This window comes from Ipomoea nil, unplaced genomic scaffold (assembly GCF_001879475.1).
Source record: "Ipomoea nil cultivar Tokyo-kokei standard unplaced genomic scaffold, Asagao_1.1 scaffold2805, whole genome shotgun sequence".
Classification (NCBI taxonomy): Eukaryota; Viridiplantae; Streptophyta; class Magnoliopsida; order Solanales; family Convolvulaceae; genus Ipomoea; species Ipomoea nil.
The window spans coordinates 3,943,130-3,961,491 of NW_017619233.1; the positions used below are offsets into that span (position 1 = coordinate 3,943,130).

The 18,362-nt window shown below is 34.8% G+C and overlaps 2 protein-coding genes across 8 annotated transcripts; one reads left to right on the forward strand and one right to left on the reverse strand.

Annotated features, from left to right (window-relative positions):
• Positions 1-1,495: 1,495 nt before the first annotated feature.
• Positions 1,496-7,556, reverse strand: LOC109158196 (AUGMIN subunit 6). 4 transcript variants are annotated; one of them, XR_002050326.1, is made up of 14 exons: positions 7,224-7,510; positions 7,085-7,141; positions 6,885-6,979; positions 6,137-6,287; positions 5,752-5,877; positions 5,488-5,644; positions 5,216-5,276; positions 4,848-5,142; positions 4,138-4,263; positions 3,803-3,964; positions 3,460-3,709; positions 2,851-3,327; positions 1,943-2,092; positions 1,496-1,841 (listed from the first exon to the last, which is right to left on the reverse strand). XR_002050326.1 is itself a non-coding variant. In XM_019306068.1 (14 exons), exons 2-14 carry the CDS (start codon positions 7,437-7,439, stop codon positions 2,052-2,054), a joined length of 2,214 nt encoding a protein of 737 aa, XP_019161613.1. In that variant the 5' UTR covers positions 7,440-7,461; positions 7,496-7,556; the 3' UTR covers positions 1,496-2,051. The 4 variants fall into 4 exon arrangements, 3 of the variants coding, with proteins under 3 accessions (XP_019161613.1, XP_019161614.1, XP_019161615.1); XM_019306068.1 differs by having other exon boundaries at positions 1,496-2,092; positions 7,224-7,461; positions 7,496-7,556; XM_019306069.1 differs by having other exon boundaries at positions 1,496-2,092; positions 7,224-7,457; positions 7,491-7,556.
• Positions 3,376-18,177, forward strand: LOC109158197 (universal stress protein A-like protein). 4 transcript variants are annotated; one of them, XM_019306072.1, is made up of 5 exons: positions 3,376-3,399; positions 16,020-16,243; positions 17,039-17,160; positions 17,286-17,404; positions 17,866-18,177. In XM_019306072.1, the coding sequence occupies exons 2-5, from the start codon at positions 16,066-16,068 to the stop codon at positions 17,972-17,974; spliced, it is 528 nt and encodes a 175-aa protein (XP_019161617.1). In that variant the 5' UTR covers positions 3,376-3,399; positions 16,020-16,065; the 3' UTR covers positions 17,975-18,177. The 4 variants fall into 4 exon arrangements, with proteins under 4 accessions (XP_019161617.1, XP_019161619.1, XP_019161616.1 ...); XM_019306074.1 differs by having other exon boundaries at positions 3,379-3,394; positions 16,017-16,243; XM_019306071.1 differs by having other exon boundaries at positions 3,381-3,399; positions 16,002-16,243.
• Positions 18,178-18,362: the final 185 nt, after the last annotated feature.

An 18,362-nucleotide genomic window follows, 5' to 3' on the forward strand; every position in this document is an offset into this window, starting at 1 on the left:
TGTTTCGCTCAATTTAGTCCTCCATTTGTTATTCCGTTAAATTAGTGTTAAATTAAGGGACAATTCAGTAATGTCAATATTGATCTCTCTTTACTTTCAAGTTGTGAAGTGCGAAATTCCTCTTTCTTGTATGAATTACACCCAGATTTACTCCCGGACCTGCAAATCAAATTTTATATTCGCAGTTTTAGGAGTATTTCTGGAGTAATTCGTAAAAAAAAAAAAGGGATTTCGCAGTTCACATGTCTATGAGTAAAGAGATGCCAATATTAAAATTACTGAATTGTCTATTTATTTAACACCAAATGGACAGAATAACAAATGAGGGACTAAATTGAGCAAAAACACAAAAATCTGGGACTAAATTGAGCGAAACACAAAAGTCTGGGACGATATTAGGTCACCAAAGTCGTTTAGGACGAAATTGAGAAAAACCACTATAGTCGAGGACGATTTTAGGTATTAACTCTCTATAAAAGTCTGAACTAAATACCAGTATACTTTTAAAGATTCTTTAACGGGTCATTTGGTTGGAAGGAAGGAATTAGGGAGGAAAAGAATTGTAATTCAGCGGGAAAAGAATAAGGTGGAAATAAAGTAGGAATTCAAATTACGTTGTATGGTATGGAGAAATAGAATTATTGGAATCGAGAAGGAAAAATAAGTGGTATAAAGATTAAAATACCCTTGTGTAATAATAATAGTAATAACAACCAAGGGTAATGATGTCATTTCATATGTTTTTCCTTTCTCAAATTCATTGAATTGCAATTCAACAAAAGGAGAGAATTGCAATTCTGTAGAATTGCAATTCCTTCCAACCAAACAATGTAATTGAGGCATCCACTAAATTGCAATTCAACTACAGCTAAAAACGCCTTGTAAAACTCTAAATTGAATGCCGATAAACTTTTAAAAAGTCTTTAAAAATCTAGATCGAATACTACTAAAAATTTATAAAAATTTTGATTGAATATATCCCCTAAGAATGAAGGTGGATTGGATTGGGCACCAGAGACAGACTGCAGAACTTGCAATCATGCTCTCTTAGCCAAAACTTTGTGGAATATACATGGTGGGAAGGAGTATTTGGACACCTAAGCTTGAGGATTCTCCCTTATTCCAGAGTATAGCTGGTGGACAACCAGGTGAATAACAAACTCTGAGATGAATATATGATAAGGATTAAATCTGAGAGCAAGCAGTGGATGTCCTCAAGCAACCTGTATGCTGAAAATCAGGATAAAAATTCTGTTCTGTCAGAATAGCCTAGACACCTGAACAGCTTCTTTTAAAAATAAAAAATAAAAAAATAAAAAATAAAAACTTAAGTGATCACAGTTTCACCGTACCATCTCCTTAGAATCATTAAAAAGATAGATAAATTACGAGTAACGCAATCAACCTGGACCGCCCAGTTAACAGAATTAGTCATGTTGAAGATTTCCTAAGTACTTCAATGATACAAAGCAAACAAGTAATTCAATAAGGAAACTAGAAGATAATGCCAGATAAAGATTATGAAAGGTCATTCTTTAACCACACTCACTCAAGCCCATCAATCAAAGAATATATATATGGCATAATGCAAACATGATAAATTAGTTGATTAGTAATCTTGCTATCAAACTAGTACAGGATACATCAAATAATAGAAGAGCTTTTGTATCCCACAGCAGGCCATGAAACAATCAAAGATTTGAGAGGGTGTTCTTCCCATTGCACGGTCCACACCACAACTCCACAATGCATATCCAAAAAAGAGCTTTAGGCATCCGTGACCGGGTTTGAAGAAGCATAAGCCTTAAGGTGAAGGATTCAAATTTGAGGCATCTGCCAAGCTGACCAAGAAATATTACCAGATATCAAATCCTCTGGACTCCTCAACCCTTAACCATTTGAATAGATGAATTTGGTGCAGAAATGAAGAAAGAAATCATACAATGATCACATCTTAAGTACAAAATAAGAGAGAGGCTGAGCATCCCCTATCAAATGAGAAGACATACAAATTTCCGGCATCACTTTCAAGGCATATCAGCAGACTAATCTCAATGCTCTATTAAAGCAGCATCAGTTTCTGACAATGGTGCTGCAAGGCAACAGAAATTTCAATTAAAAGGATGAGAACATAATGAAGTAAAATGATCGTCAACATAAAACTAAAAGAAAATGCATTTACAAAACGCAAAGAGAAAATACTGAACAGACCAAACTCCAAAAGCAAAGAGTAATTAACAGATTGGTCTTTATGTATGTTCCCCTCCAAAACCTCAACCATTATTAAAGAACAGAAAGATGGGGCAGTGGGGCACACATATGAGACCAAATAGGTTTTTTTTTTTAAAAAAAAAAAAGAGAACAATGATAAAATCATTACAAACTACAATTACATACAATCTGACCCGCAAAGGAAAACTTTTAGTTGGCATCTATACTGCCCATCTTCACTTGTTCATTTAGTATTATACTCTATTTATATTTAAGAAAACCATTGACGAAGAGGGTTCATTTCCAGAGTTGGGAACTATTCCTTAGTCCCGTGGTTAAGAAAATGATTCAATAATAGCAATTTTCAAGATGCACATCTACTCAAATAGAAAAAGCTGTTCACATGCAATACTTCTAGAATTTAGATAATGATTTCAATGAAATTAAAAATGACAAGTTGAGTGAGCAACAACAGTGGTTCAAGCATCAAGATTAGCTTAAATAAGCAGGATTCATAAATTCTCAACATCATGTGTTTTAGATAGGAAAGGAAAGCTCTGGGCAGTAATGAATTCAAATGTACCAATGAGATTTTCTAAAATACATCTAAACTCCACACAAGCAGGCATAGAAACATACCAAGCAAGTCTTCGTAACCATCAGCCAATAATGAAGTGTCAATGAGCAAAGGGGGTGAAAATACTTCATTTGGAGTTTCATCCATATCATAAAATGACCTGGGTGCATCAGAAACTGAGGAGTTTGAACCCCCAGCAGAAAGAAAACCATTCACAGCATCAAAGTCATCAAAAGAATCCAGATCATTTAGTAAATCTGGGATTCCATCAGACTTGCCCCCCACATTATTTTCTGAACCACTAGTTACTAGATAGGATGACTCTGATCCATAAGCAAACAACTGTTTAGCACTTGATAAGCTTGATTTGTTCTCTTGACCAACACGAGTAAACCCAGCTCCTGAGAGCGGTACAAAGTAATGGTCAGAGCTATCATCAGCACGACTATCTTGAGATGATTCTGGATTGTAAGATTGAGACAAAAGTGCAGCTTCTCTGACTGATCTTTTCAAGTTTTGTACAAAATAAATGTCATTATCTGCAAGAAGAAATGAGTAGCATTAAGAAACTATAACTACAGAGAGAGAGAGAGAGAGAGAGAGAGAGAGAGAACTGCAGCAAAGTAGCATATGCACCCAGCAAGAGATTAGACAGGAAAAAGAACACAAACCTTGTGATGGGTTATCCACATGATTATTTAATAGAGGTTGGTCAAGGAACTTTTTCTCTGAAATGTTTTCTATGTGACTGCTTTGTGCTGGCATCTGTCTCTTCTGAGTGTTCCCACCCTTCCCAGAAGAGTTAGGTGTTAGACTAAACAATGGTGGGAGCTTTAAAGCAGGGGGGCTAGCTGATACTTTTTCAAGCTGAATGGCTGACAATCTAGAATTCATTTCAGCAACCTCATCATTGCTATTTTCCTAGAAAAGTCAAGATTGTGTTGAACTTAGTGAGAAATTCAGAATCTAGCATCTACATATATCATTGAAGCTTATGTTCTCCATAGAAAATACCAATGCTCTTCCACTGCTCTGTGCTTGGATAGGTGAGTTCGATCTTCCATGATGCCTGGTCAACACAGGCATACTTGATGAAATACTATTAACCTCCTCAGTCAGCTCTGAAACTGAATTCTGTATAGCTGGAGCAACTTCCTTCAGTTGATTAATGAGGACCTGAAGAGTAGAAGTATATTCATCAGAAAAATTTTCAAACTGTAAATCACAAGAATAAAGGAGAACCAAAATCTAATATACGAATCAGTATGAGTTGAAAATGACTACTCTCATTCCTCAAGTAATTTACAGTACTATCCAGCAGACAAATTGCATTAGTATATATCTTTCACCTGTATGCTAGCTAGATGTTGCTGATGTTCAGCAAGTGTTGCTGCTAAAGATTCAGCATGACTGCTTGTGCCACCATCATGTGAATTTCGTAGCAGCTCCGGTCCTTCTCCGTCATTTGCTTTTGCCTACATAAAAACATAGCATACCAAAACCTCACTGTACCACTGGAAAAAAACAAGTGAAAATGGTCTTAATGGAAAAACTACTGTAAAAACAGTTTACTTTATCATATTTGTCATTATACAAAAATAAATAAATAAATAAATAATCAAGGAGTTTTCCCCCCGGTAGCAATTAAGAAGATGCCATAAGAAAGAATTTGACTACAAAAGGTTCATCTTCAGAATGCTTACTTATATATTACATTTTAGATGCTTCACTACAACATATTGTGCAAACTCAAAACCTCTATCAGGTCAGAGCAAGTAGGTAAGATAGTTACTGAATGACAGTGAAAATCAAGGTTAAAATCATTAAAGACCAAGCAGTTAACAAATGAAGATATGGAGCTGTATGCATGATTCATTTGATGAGTACTGGGAGTTCTGGCAGTTACAGTAGGACATAAAATGCAATGTGTCCACTTGGAACATTGAAATTTTAGGACACGAATTTCAAAACAAAGAATTGCATTAGAATAGCTGGCAGTTTGTTGGCAGTAAGTGTTTAAATAAGAGCAATAAACCTTTGGTCAACATAAATAGCATACCAGTTGAAGTGATTGCTTATGAATACGTTGTAGGGAATGTGTCCAACGCCTTAAGACTTCTGCTACATCAACAGTGGGGTGGCCTCTTGAGGTTCGATCATCCATTCGAGAAAATTTTTCATCATTTCCTTGAATATGGGAAGAATCTGAATTGGCTTTGTAATTCTCTCTAATTACATCTTCGTGTGATCTATCATTTTCATCATTCTTATCAGAATGTGATGCAATTATATCACGAGGAACTGCAGAACTTTGATCCATCGCTGCAAGCAAAGATGACCCAGAGATGCGATACCTAAACATGTATAAATATGACTATTAGCTAAGTCCCTCCTGTAAATCTAAAATTAAATCAACATGACTATTACCTATGCTCACGGTGAGCTATAAGATCCTCAATGGGCCCCGAGGCGAGTACTTCATGCTGGCCTATAATATGCAAACAAATATTGAAGTAGGTGAGTAGAATCATGGAACAAATTAAAATGCATAGAGAAGCCTTATGATAAGTAACTCACCTTATACTTTTGGTAAAAGAACTCGGTAGACAATAGCATTTGAATAAATTGCATACTGATTAACTGTTTGATGAATCTAGATATATCAAAACTAAGCAGAAGTATCAACAGTGCCGACTTACTCTTCCGAGATAGTAATGAGTCCCACAGGCGAGTAGCTCTTTGAACCATGTGAGAGTTTTGACTGGAGCTAGACACAAGTTCATCCCATTGCTCACCTTCCAACTTGACTTTATTTCTCAAATCATGAAGTTTTTCAAGTTCTTGCTGCAAATATGCCTAAAACAAGAAGATACCAAGGAAGCACAATGAGGAACAATCATTCACTCCCATGAGTAAAGGGATATAAAGGTCCTCAATGAAAACCATGAAGAAACTTTTCTTACCTCTTCAGCACAAAGGCCACGAAATTCTGCTGTCATTTCATGAGCCAAATTAGACCACATTGCCTGTCTGCGTACAGCTGTTTCTGCATTTTTCAGAAATCTTCTTCTTTCAAGAGCAATCCTTGCCTAGTTGAAGAAAGGACACTCAAATTAGCAGGCATCTGCAGAACCAGAATACTTTTGCAAACAACTAACAACAAGCATTCACAATGAAGGTAAATAGATTAGATCAAATGCACACAGCAGTGTATGCTTGAGGATTAGAACCTGTGGGCTATGCCCTAACAGTCAATTGAGCACTTGGATAGTATGCTTAACCCAAGACGCAGTGGCTTTATTCTCATTTCCTTGTCAAATAAAGAGAAAGAACTGAAAAATATGTTACCTTGGTTACAGGAAGTAGCGAAGCAGCATGTGAGAAAGCTACATCTGTCAATGAGGCAGGCAATGGACTAGAGGCTACATCAGCTGCAAAAGTTCGTCTATGAACTTCCCTCAAAGCATGCAGAGAAAGTTGCCAAAGGAGTTCAACAAATCTGAAATTACATGAGAAGCATATCATGAGCTTTCGTGCACCTTGAAGGCTACCATGATGTGATAATAGAAACATGTTTATGCAAACAGTGTTGAAGAATCTGACAAATATGACACAGAATATGGAAAGACAAATGACAATGATATTTGATGAGTCTACAATGGTCTTGCCCACAGAAAATTCAAGATACAAAATAAGGAAACTCATGGTCAGGCACTATATTCATTTATCTGTTTAATATTCAGAAGGCTCAAAGTATAATGGTAAGTATTCTTTTCACTACTAAGTTGAACTCCTTGGGGGCCTAATAAGTGCCAGCAGTATGTATGAGTTCTAAATGTGTTATTTCAGCAATCCCATAAAGATGAAGGTAATAGAAAAGGAGTGACCCAATGACTTTCTGCTAGATTCAACAATGATATTAATTAGCCCCATACACAATGGGTACTTAATCTCCAACACAGACAAAAGCTTGAATAGGACAATCAGGCTATCCAATGACTGAGGCTCAAAATAAAGCTACAAGAAAACAACTACGGAGTATCTCATCCAAACCGAAATCAAATCCAATTGAAGTTGGAATCAGGCACAAACTAACCTTGGTCCACAACATGTGGCAAGAGACGATACCCTCGAATTGCTCCTCGGTAGTGCCCCTTGCGATTCCAACTCACTTATAATTCCTTGTACGACCTAGATATTCAAAAAGGCAAAGCATTTAACAAATGTCAGCTTCCTAAACTACAAATTTATATTTAGGGCATCCATTCCATTCTCACCAACGTAAAACCAAATTACCTTGCGGAAATCGCGAGACTGCGCTGAATCGAAAATTGGCCATACCTTATCAAAGTCCTAAAAGAGCTTCCAAGTTAGGAAACGGAAAACAAAGATCCAAATGAAACAAAAAGCAATCAAGTTGAATGTGTGTTCGTACTTTAGCGGATTGAGTTGGGCCTCTAAGAGAGGATAAGATGAAGTAGAGAAGCTGTTCGCCCAATTTAGGGTTGGAGTGGCGGAAGAGCCCGACTCGAGGCGTGCCGTTGCCGGCTCCGATACCGATGATCGACGGATCCAATCCTAACAACAAACAGTTGGTGTACATTGCACTCTCCAGCTCAATCTCTCTTTCCTTCTCACGGTCCATCGTCATTCCACCTTCCACTCTCCCTCTCCCTCTCTCTCTCTCTCTCTCTCTCTCTCTCTCTCTCTCTCTCTCTCTCTCTCTCTCTGCAATTTTGTGTTCCTCTCTCTCTCTCTAAAGTTTGGTTTCCAGATTTGATTTTTGTGTAAATAAAATTTCAAAAAGTAGGCCTCCGGAAATAAATAAAATTGCAGAAGGGGCCTTGCTGTTGGACTGGCTTGAGACAGCGGCTTCAAAATTTGGGGCAAATTTTTAAATTATGAAGTTTGGTGGGGGTGATTAGTCAACTCCTAAGAGTAGCGAATAGCGATTTCAGAAAGTTTGAAATGCGTGGGAGGGGTGTCACTATTCACTAACGTGCGCCGTGCCACTCATCATTTCATTTCTTATTGCCGGCCGGCCGTGCTTTGCTGTCGTCATCTTCCCATTCAGTGTCGTCGCTTAACAATTAAAGGAGTATTTGGTAAATAGCTTAATTAATTGGATTAGTAAGTTTGATTAGTTGATGACATTAGCTTATTAATTAGTTGCTAGTTGATAACTGATTATATACGAAATGACTTTCTCAAAAAAATTGATTGATAAAAGTTGTTTTGAACCGTTTTTTAAAATTTTAGTATTTTGAAACAATATAAGTTGTCTAATTAGTCAAATACTTGTATTAAGTTTAACAAATCAAACAGCTATTAGTTGTCAAACAAACAAAAATTTATTGATAGGTTAATTATTTTACCAAACAGGACCCCGTAGGACGAAGATATATGATGTTTTCTTTTTCCAATTTGTTTTAACACCAATTACGTACCCTAAAATGTAGTTAAAATTGGAGCATAATGGTAACATTTTGTGATTTAGTTAAAATTTTTGTTATTAAATATTTATAGTTGCAACTCCTTCAAACTATCTTTGGAAAAAAAAAATAGTAAAAGTTGTAACATTTTCATAGCTAGTTAAAGACCGTTATGAATTTTTATTATTGTTAATATGTCTTTAATTGTAACTAATTATTTTATTCAATTTTAAATTTCAAATTCTTGATCTTATTGAACTATATTTTAATCCATTCCTAGTTTCCGACACATTTGACGTCCATTTTAATAAAGTTTAAAATAGTTTAAATATTTCATAATTAATTATCACTTTTAAATTTTATTTGTCACACTTCTAATATTACTAGCATTTTGTACGCGCGATGCGCGAAAACTTATGCCCAATATTAAAACATTGATAAATAGAAATAATTAAAAAATTACAATTTGAATTATATATACACAAATAATATATGTATTTTGTACACACACATATATAATTTATCATTCATAGAAATTTAATTAAAATATAATTAAGCATTAACTTAATATATAATGATTTTAATAAAATGATAATTAAGAAATAAGAAAAGATATGATAGATATAGGTGTATGGTAATAATGATGGGTTATCAATGTTAGAATTAAAAACTAACGGTGTTATAACGGTGTAAGGATAGTTTTGTCTAATAACATTGAAATGTACAACATTTAAAGTAAAATGTACATATTTATTTGCATACAAAAAGTGGGACATAAATCAAGGATATAACCTTAATTGAGGCTTATTATGTTTTTAGATTATAACTTTTTCAATCTTCACTATCATAGTTAAACTTGCATGACAATGAATTGCAAAGAAGTATTTTCTTGCACCATTTCATATGACCTTTGTGAGTCATCACCATTCTCTTTACCACCCACCTAGTACTGTCAAAGTGGGTCGTCCCGCCGCATTAGGCCCACCCCACTGCGGGCCGACCTGCGAGCTAGGGTTTATGCAACCCTAACCCGCCCCCACCGAGTAATGGGTGCGAGTCAGCCTACGGGCTTCAACTCACTTTGACACCCCTACCACCACCCCATTTTGGCCTTTTCCCCTATTATTTCTATCTATTTCCCCTTTCTCCGTTAAACCCACCCTATGACTTCCCCATATATATCCTACTACTACTTTTACTATTAATTTCTTTAATTATATATCTAATTGCTATTATTCCAGAATGACCCAAGGAACCATAAGAAACTGATCCCAATGATGTTGAGGTGCATGTTGAGCTAGATTTTCCTAACATCTTTGATTAAAGTAATGAACTAGAGGAAGAGTGGCATAGCTCCTAAGTGACCCTATCTTCAAACATTGCAAGACAAGTGTTGGATTTGAAGAACAAGTTAGGGTATTACTTGAGGAGGCTAATAGACCACGTGGAGCCAACCTACTAACTGACTAACTGGAGGAAGTTGAGAGAGGTATAGAAGTACCTCAACTTTAAAAGGTTGTGTATGGAGTAGCAAAAGGAAGCGAGTCTGTATAAAGAGCTTAAGAAGCTAGCATTATACACAAGAACCTATGGGTGATATTCTTGAGCCCCAACCGGTATAAAGGGTTGAAGGAGGAATAAACCCTACACAAGAACCGACGAAAGGAACTTATTAGTAAGAGTTGGTGAACTTGAAAAAAGCTATCAATGCAAATATTTAGAAGATGTACCAGTTCATAGAAAAAAGTATAAAAAATTAGGAATGGCATTCTGAATTTCTCTAATGAGAATGATTATCTTCTGAGGTTTACACAACTCAAAATCAAATTGCAAAGGATGGGCATTGAATTTTCCATTCTTAAAGCCAAGTTAACCAAAATGAAGAGAAGGATATGACATCTCTCACCGAGGCAGCAACCAAACACTCCTCTAAACTGCTCAATGTTAAATTAAAATTGTTATCTCAGGCATCACCAAGGATTTGGTCACTTTTGAGAATGAGAACTAGAGAAGACATAACCTCATATAACTATGGAGCAGTTGGACTTGTTGGTGGGACTTCTCGCTTCTAAGGATGATCCCAAAAGGGGGGAAGGAAGTAGTAGAAAAGGACTTAGGTTTGGAAATACCACACAAAAGGAATTTAGTCGGAAGTAGTATGACAAGCTCTACTCTAAGTCATCCAAAAACAATTGATGAAATTCTGAAAATAAAGGACCAAATTCTGCAATGGAAACAAGCAAGAGACGTCTATGCCACCTAGAAAGAATCAAGAAACGTATCAACTTCTTTCGTTAGAGAGACAATGAAGGTTGCCTTAGATGAAACAATAGACAAACTTGTTGGTGAGATTTTACAAACTCGTGGAAACCCACTCTAGGTCAAGCAATATAAGAAGAACACGGCGAGCAAATGTACTAGGCGTGGATTTGCCTAAAAGAATTCAATTACGCCTTCTTGGATGGATGTTTTGGAAGAGATAAAAAATATGCTTTTTAAACATTCAAGAAAGGTGGTTTAGAACACTATAAGAAATTTAACATTTAGTGACAACACAAGTTGTCACAAAAAAGTATCAATTTTGGTCACTAATTTTAATATATCCTCCGTCACCGGTTGTCACTATTGTAATAGTGACGACATTTGAAAAGTTATCACAGTTAATCAAGATTTTTGTGTATTATTTGAGTGATAACAATAATAGGGGTCACAATAAATTTACATTTTGTGACCAAATTACTTGGGTATTACGAAAAAAATGATAGAGCGACAACTAAAATCCTTGCTATTAATCATTTTATTGTGACAGCACTTTAGTCACAACAATTGTACTTATTTGTGAGAATTGTTGTTGACTAAAAAATGGCTATCAGTGATCTAAAAAATGGTAACAAATAATTACTTTATTGTGACAACACTTAGGGCATTTTTGATTAATGGAAAATATTTTCCTTGAATTTGAGGAAAACTAAGATTTCCTTTGTTTGGTTCATGGAAAACATTTTCCATGGTCCCCCCCCCCCCCCCCCCCCTCCCCTTGGTATTTTGTTTTCCATGAAAAATGTTTTTCATGGAAAACAAGTAGGACAATTATGCCCTCACCAACTTTTCTTAATTACCATTATTATTATTGTTGTTACTATTATGTAGGTGTATAATTGTCTTTATACACATTATTCCTTACAATTCCAAACTCAACCAAACAATGGAATCGATGTTCCTAGTAATTTATTTTCCACCAACCAAACAGTATAATTAATCTTCCCGATAATTTTTTTTCCATGGAATTTCAATTCCATTTCCCTTCAAATATTTTCCGCGAACCAAACAAGGTTATTGTGTCCCCCTTCAACTCTTTAGATGGGATATTCTACTACTTGGTAATGCCCTTTGATCTGAAGAGTTTAGGTGCTACTTATACCTAGATGGTGGGGTTAAACTCTTCATAAATGTGCTTGGCAACGACATGGAAGCTTATATAGATAACATGATTGTCAAAAGTCGTAAAGCCACCACCAATGTCGAGGACCTGATTGAGGTATTTTCCATTATGAAACACTTCAATTTGTGACTAAACCAAAAAAATGTGCACCTTGGGTTTGATGGTCATGAGGAGCGAGATAGAGTCAAATTTAGAAAAGGTAAGGACTATCATTAACATGGAACGTTTGTGGTCCATCAAGAAAGTCCAAAGGCTTAATGGTCGATTTTGATCCAAGTCCACTCAGTGGTCCCTTCCCTTTTTCAAGATGTTGAAGTAAAACAAAGAGTATGAGTGGACCCAAGATTTCAAGCAACGTTTGATTAATTGCAAAACTATTTGCTATCCCTGCCCTTGATTGCTAAGCCTGAGGCGGGTGTCACTTTACTTTTGTATTGTGGTGTGTCATATGGTACAATAAGCTCCATGCTGGTCAAAGAAAGAAGGACCCAATGTCCCATCTACTATGTCAACAAAGCCATACATGGGGTTAATTGAAGTCCGATACACCTTGGTGGAAAACATTTATTTATAGTGGTGACCTCAACAAAAAGATATTAGCTCATTATTTATAAGATCATCCAATCCATGTTCTAATGCACTTCATAAAATGTATTTATATTTAAATAGTTGATAGTATTAGAGTTTAGTAAAGAATAATAAGTAATTTTTTTCAATATTAAATTCTTTCATCTCTTCCTTCTTCATAATTGTCTTAGTATTATTTCTTCCAAGGAGTTAGCCACCGCTCCAAGCAGTGTTGGTTTGATACGAGACCATATCAACTTTTGCCACCACCCCCAAACTAATGCTCAAGGCTATGTGGTGCGGTAGCTTTAATTTCATGGGTCAAATCATTTTGAGGGATATATGGGCACTACTGGAAATTATGAAATTTCCGACCACCTGAAAGTGATATTAAATCAAGTCGAAAGCCTTGTTTCGATCACTTTTGATATCCGGAAAAACCTTTGTTGCTATTTCCGATCACTTTTTGGTATCAACTTGATTTAAGATTACTTTCAGGTGGTCAGAAATTCCATAATTTCCAGTAGTAGGGTTACGGTATATATGGTCGGTTGTTATGAGACAAACATTGGAAGAGCAAAATGTGGGGGCATGTTTAAAAAATCTATAGGTGAGTGGATCACTAGCTTTACACAAACACTGGTGGATGACGGATAGAAGCTTGGGTAGTAGTGTAGTACTAAGGTGGTTTCAACACACTTGGACTCGACATTTATGTAAAGTGATATTAAAATCAAATTCATTGATGCTAATCATCTAGCTCTACCAAGGTGAGTATTTACATGGTCCTTTAGCTAACCTACAAAATGCTTGTGGTATAGAGCAAGGCCGTTTCTAAGAAAATTGAGGTCCTGTACGAAAATTAACATTGACCCCCTTTTTGTATAATTGTAAATATATAAAAGATATATTGTATTGTACCAAAATATATAATAGTCTATAAAAAATTTTATTATTCAAAATTTCACTTGAAAAGTAACATTCTTCTTCTTCTTCAACCAATATTTAGATGTAAAATTATTCACCAATCCATTGAGTCTTTTTTACAATATAGTTGATCTATCACAAGTAAGATTTCAACAACTTTAACTTTAAAAAACTTCTTTATGCATAAATAACAGTAATGAAAATAGTCCAGACTAATTGATATTGCAATTGTAGTATCAAAATGCAAGAAATTAGATTGTTATTCACCAATCAAAAAAAAAAATCCTAGCTAGGGTTAGTTATTGAATTAATAATTTTAAAATTTTGAATAAAATTAAAGAATTAAAATATTTAATTATTTACATACCTTCATCCTTTTATCGTGAAGAATAAAAAAATTTAGGATGCCAAATGAACAAACAACGCACTTCAAATTAATGATTACTGAGACCGAATTCTTGCGTAGTAAATACAAATCTTGTGTGCATGCATTATAATAGGAATAAGAGAAATTTTTTACTCTTTATATATAATAATTTTTACAATAATCAAATAGGCCCGCCTCAATTCCTATAAGTTATAGGACTATAATTATATACGCAAATCAAGTCCTTAAAAATTAGGAATATAAGGGGCCGTTTACTAACTGAAAATTTCCGGAAACTGGAAAACAGAAAACAGAAAACATGTTTACTAACATAGTTTTCATTTTCAAAACTGAAAATAATTTCTGGAAAACTGAAACACACTTAAAAACTGTTTTCGAAATGGAAAACAGAATCATATATCATCTATTTAGTTATATGTCACTATAACCACATTACTATGATTACATTCATTATCATCTTATTTTACTTATCACTATCTTCCATCTTTTCTACTTACTTTACTTATTTAAACATAATTTATTTGCTTACACTTTAAAGTTAGACATTATTTACATTATCAAAATTAAGAATTAAATTCTATATAATGTTTTAGATTTTGATTGAACTCAATAGATTATTAGTTCGAATATTTTTAATTATGTTATATCATAATACAAGTTCGGTCCAGATATCGGATATTGAAATCTCACATATATTAGAATTCAAAGTAAAAGTTATATATTCATATACATGTCATTCAAATGAATATATCCAAAAAAATATTAATATTATCTAAACTAAATTTTAAGTGAAAACTGAAAAATTAGAAAACATAGAACATTTTTCTGTTAGTAAACAAGTTTTCTTAACAGAAAACAGAGAATGGAAAACAGAGAATGAAAACTGAAAAATTAGAAAACAGAAAATAGAGAACAGTTTTCTGTTAGTAAACGGACCCTAAACTTTTTAGAATTTTAGACCGTCTTGATTTCTTTATACATAAATTACACCTACACTAATATATAAAATATAAATATAAAATAATAATTTTTCTTTAATAAAAGTGCCCTCAAAATTTGGGGGCACAATGCACATATATACTACGTATGTAATATTTGGGGCCCCCATTTGGGGGCCCTGGCTAGACATGGCCAAGAACGACCATGGTATAGAGCTATCAAAACAATAGAAAATATAAATGGTGTATAGATATAAGCAGGGGCGGAGCCAGGAAATTTCAGTTGGGGGTCAATGTAGTAGAGAAAATTTACAATGTTAATCGATATTATAATTAATCGTACCATATTATTATATATACTATACATTAATGTAATTATTATTGATAATGGTTTCAAATTATATTCTGTGTAATAAAGTATGAAATACCAAATTATATGAGTACGATCGACATATGTGTCGATCATTACTTTAGAAATTTTTCACATAACACAAAATATAATAAAAATAACAATATTTATTTAAATATAGATTATCACTTAACATCAAATAAAAAGTTTTGTCAATTATTTTGTCACCAACTTTTTTTTCTTCATAATTAACTGATTCATTTTACTAATTAACTGAATATTTCAAAATTTGAGAGATAAAACAAAACCAAGATCAGGAATTAAATAATTAATATTAATTTTTTTAATTTCAAAACTAATCATTTAATCTAGCAAATGTACATCTTAAAAGTGTAAATAAATAATTAAAACACACAATAAATCACTAATTAATTAATCAACATCAACATAACTAATAAACTTAAAGCATATATCTAAACTTTTGAGATTTTTTTTTGAAATAAAAACGTATACTTGATGCCCCATTATTAAATCTTGATAAAAGAAATTAGATAATAAAGAAAAATGGTGAGTTTAATTATTTAATTCATTTCTTTTTATTTAATAAATTTGAACTTTAATATATATTTTGAGTTCATTTAATTAATATAAACATAATAGATTGTTTTTTTTTTTTTAGTTTTAAATTAGAGGGGAATCAAATGTGTATTTTATCCCTACTATATCAATATATACATACATATTTACTAAAAACATACTAAAAACAAATTAGGGTGAGGGTAAGGGTGTGGTGGGATGGGGTGGGGGTATGGGGGGCAGGGCACCCTACCCTTTAAGGTAACTCCGCCCTTGGATATAAGGAGGTTGTATTTATATGGTGCCAAGAGCCTTGTAGTCTATTTACACCAAATTACTTTTTATACAAAAAGTTATGAATGTATGTTCAGGTGAAGACAATATTAACTCTTTGTGCTTCAGTAAATTGAGGAAGTAGTTATAATCACAGAGCTAATGTTATTGAAGGCTCTAGAGTCCGGGATGAAAAATTTATTTGACACTTGTAATCAAATAAAATTGTCTAACAAAATTAGGATAGCACACCATAAAATTAGGATCTACAGCATTCCAGATGCTCGTGAGCACCTTGCTACGAAGCTAATCGTTCATTTCAGAGAGAGAGAGAGGGTCTCTGTGTGTGTTTTAGTTTGCAGTGACTCGGCGATTTCATAGGGAAATGGCAGACGAACAGACTAAGATTATGATGGCAGTGAACGAATCGACGATCAAGGGGTATCCACACCCATCTATCAGCAGCAAAGGGGCCTTCGAATGGACTCTCGACAAGATCGTCCGCTCCAACACCGCTGGCTTCAAGCTCTTCTTTCTCCATGTCCAAGTTCCTGATGAAGACGGTTCTCTTTCTCTCTCTCTCTCTCTCCCCCTGTGTGTGTATCTCTTGCTTTCAAATGTCAGTATTAGGGGGTTATATACCTTGATATTGCGGTTTCCGATTAAATTCGGGAAAATGGTTGAAAGTCCTGAAAGATTTGTTTCGACTTGTATTCCTTTGTTTATCATAAAGCAACGTTTTTGGATTTAGAAGTTTCCTGAACTGTTCATATTTTGAGAATAGGTGAGAACTGATTTTATGCGCTTTGTGGATTTCTGCAATATGTTATCTTGTCAATTTTCAAAATAAAAACAGTAGTAGAACGCTGTAATGTGCAACTGGTCTGGATTTGTGAACTGTTCACAGGGGAAGGTGAATTTTGGAATAGGTGTTTGACCTATGTGAGCCTCAAGTAATTCCTCTCATGGTTTTGAACTTCCACTTCCTCTGAGTCTTATTTGATTTGATTGGTTTATGTACTACTTTTTTGTATTTGTTTTGACTAACTATGTGCATCTGTGGTATCTCCTGGCATTTATCAATCTAAATTTCATATATTGGAAGTGAAAAACTATGAAATTGCTGGGTTAGATCTAGTTATCTGTTTGAATTTCCAGGGGAAGTAGGATGCTCTGACAGACAAACTCCTCTAATTGTGTTGAAAGCTTGGTGACTGTAGGTGGTGGTTGTTGAGTGTTTTTGTGTGTTGTTTTTTTCAGTATTACACAAGCCTTTATACTTAGTTGTTTGGTTTATGTTGTAAATACAATCTACTTTTAGCCAATCTATTAAATCTTGTCAAACATTTAATCAACAGGTTTTGATGACACTGATAGCCTCTTTGCATCACCTGAGGATTTCAAGAACATGAGACACAAGGACAAGATAAAGGGACTCCATCTGCTGGAATACTTTGTCAACCAATGTCATGAGCGTGGGGTACCAATAGACTCCATTCAACACCGCTTTTCACTCTATTGTAGTGATATACCATATTTTCTGTACCACTTTAATATGTAATGCGACTACTGAAGTTTAATAATGGTATGTGAAAACACTTGCAGGTATCTTGTGAAGCATGGATCAAGAGAGGAGATGCCAAGGAAGTCATCTGCCATGAGGTGAAACGTGTGCATCCTGATCTTCTTGTAGTTGGTTGCCGTGGTCTTGGGCCTTTCCAGCGGTATGCCTAGTTTTAACTTCAGTTAGAAAAGATATGGATTATGTTCTATGCCCTTGGTAAACCATGCACTCTGTTGCTGTGTTTCCATCATCAATTGGGAAGTAGGCTCTAGCAGCACCAGACTCCCTCTTTTGGGTGACGAGGGAAACCCACAGCCACTACCCGAGTGCACATCTGTGCACTGGGTATACCCCGTCTTGTGACCCTAGTAAGCAAAGAACCATAAAGAGGTAAACCAAACTAGGTTGCCCCTAGTTGACATGCTCAAATCAAGAAGGCTGAGATTTGAACTTGTGACCTTGTAGTTATAAGTTTGTATCCTTTGCCATCTTGGTTGGGGTTACGCCCACCAGGCTCCCTCTTCAGATGGTTTACTTGTGTTCTTCTCACTATGCATGGGGCAACAGTACATCACCTCAATTTTGATTTTTTAAAAAAAATTTATCTATTTTTTTTTGCAGGGTATTTGTAGGAACTGTTAGTGAATTTTGTGTTAAGCATGCTGAATGTCCTGTTGTCACAATCAAGCGCAGTGCTTCAGAGACCCCTCAGGACCCTGTTGATGACTAAAATGTTTGTGCTATCTATGGATAGATTTACAAATTCGATAAAGATTTGTTTCATTGTATAAGAATATCGAGTAGATATGTATATGCTCTGTAGTACATTGTGGGTTGATTTGAATAGAGATATGCCTGGATTTTCTTGAGACAATTTAGTATATTATTAATGTGTTTTTAAAATGGCACTTGATTCTGCCAAGTTCAGTTCAACCGAAGATTGTTCTTGTCTTGTGCTTGTTTGGTCATGCGACCAAAGAACATCAGTGAACTGGTCGAAGAACATCAATGCTTATTGATGATGTTTTCCAGACTGTTAAGATCCTCAGAATCTCCATAATGAGCTCTTGGAGAGCAGTTCTCCATAAAAAAGACTACAAGGGAGAATCTCATCAATA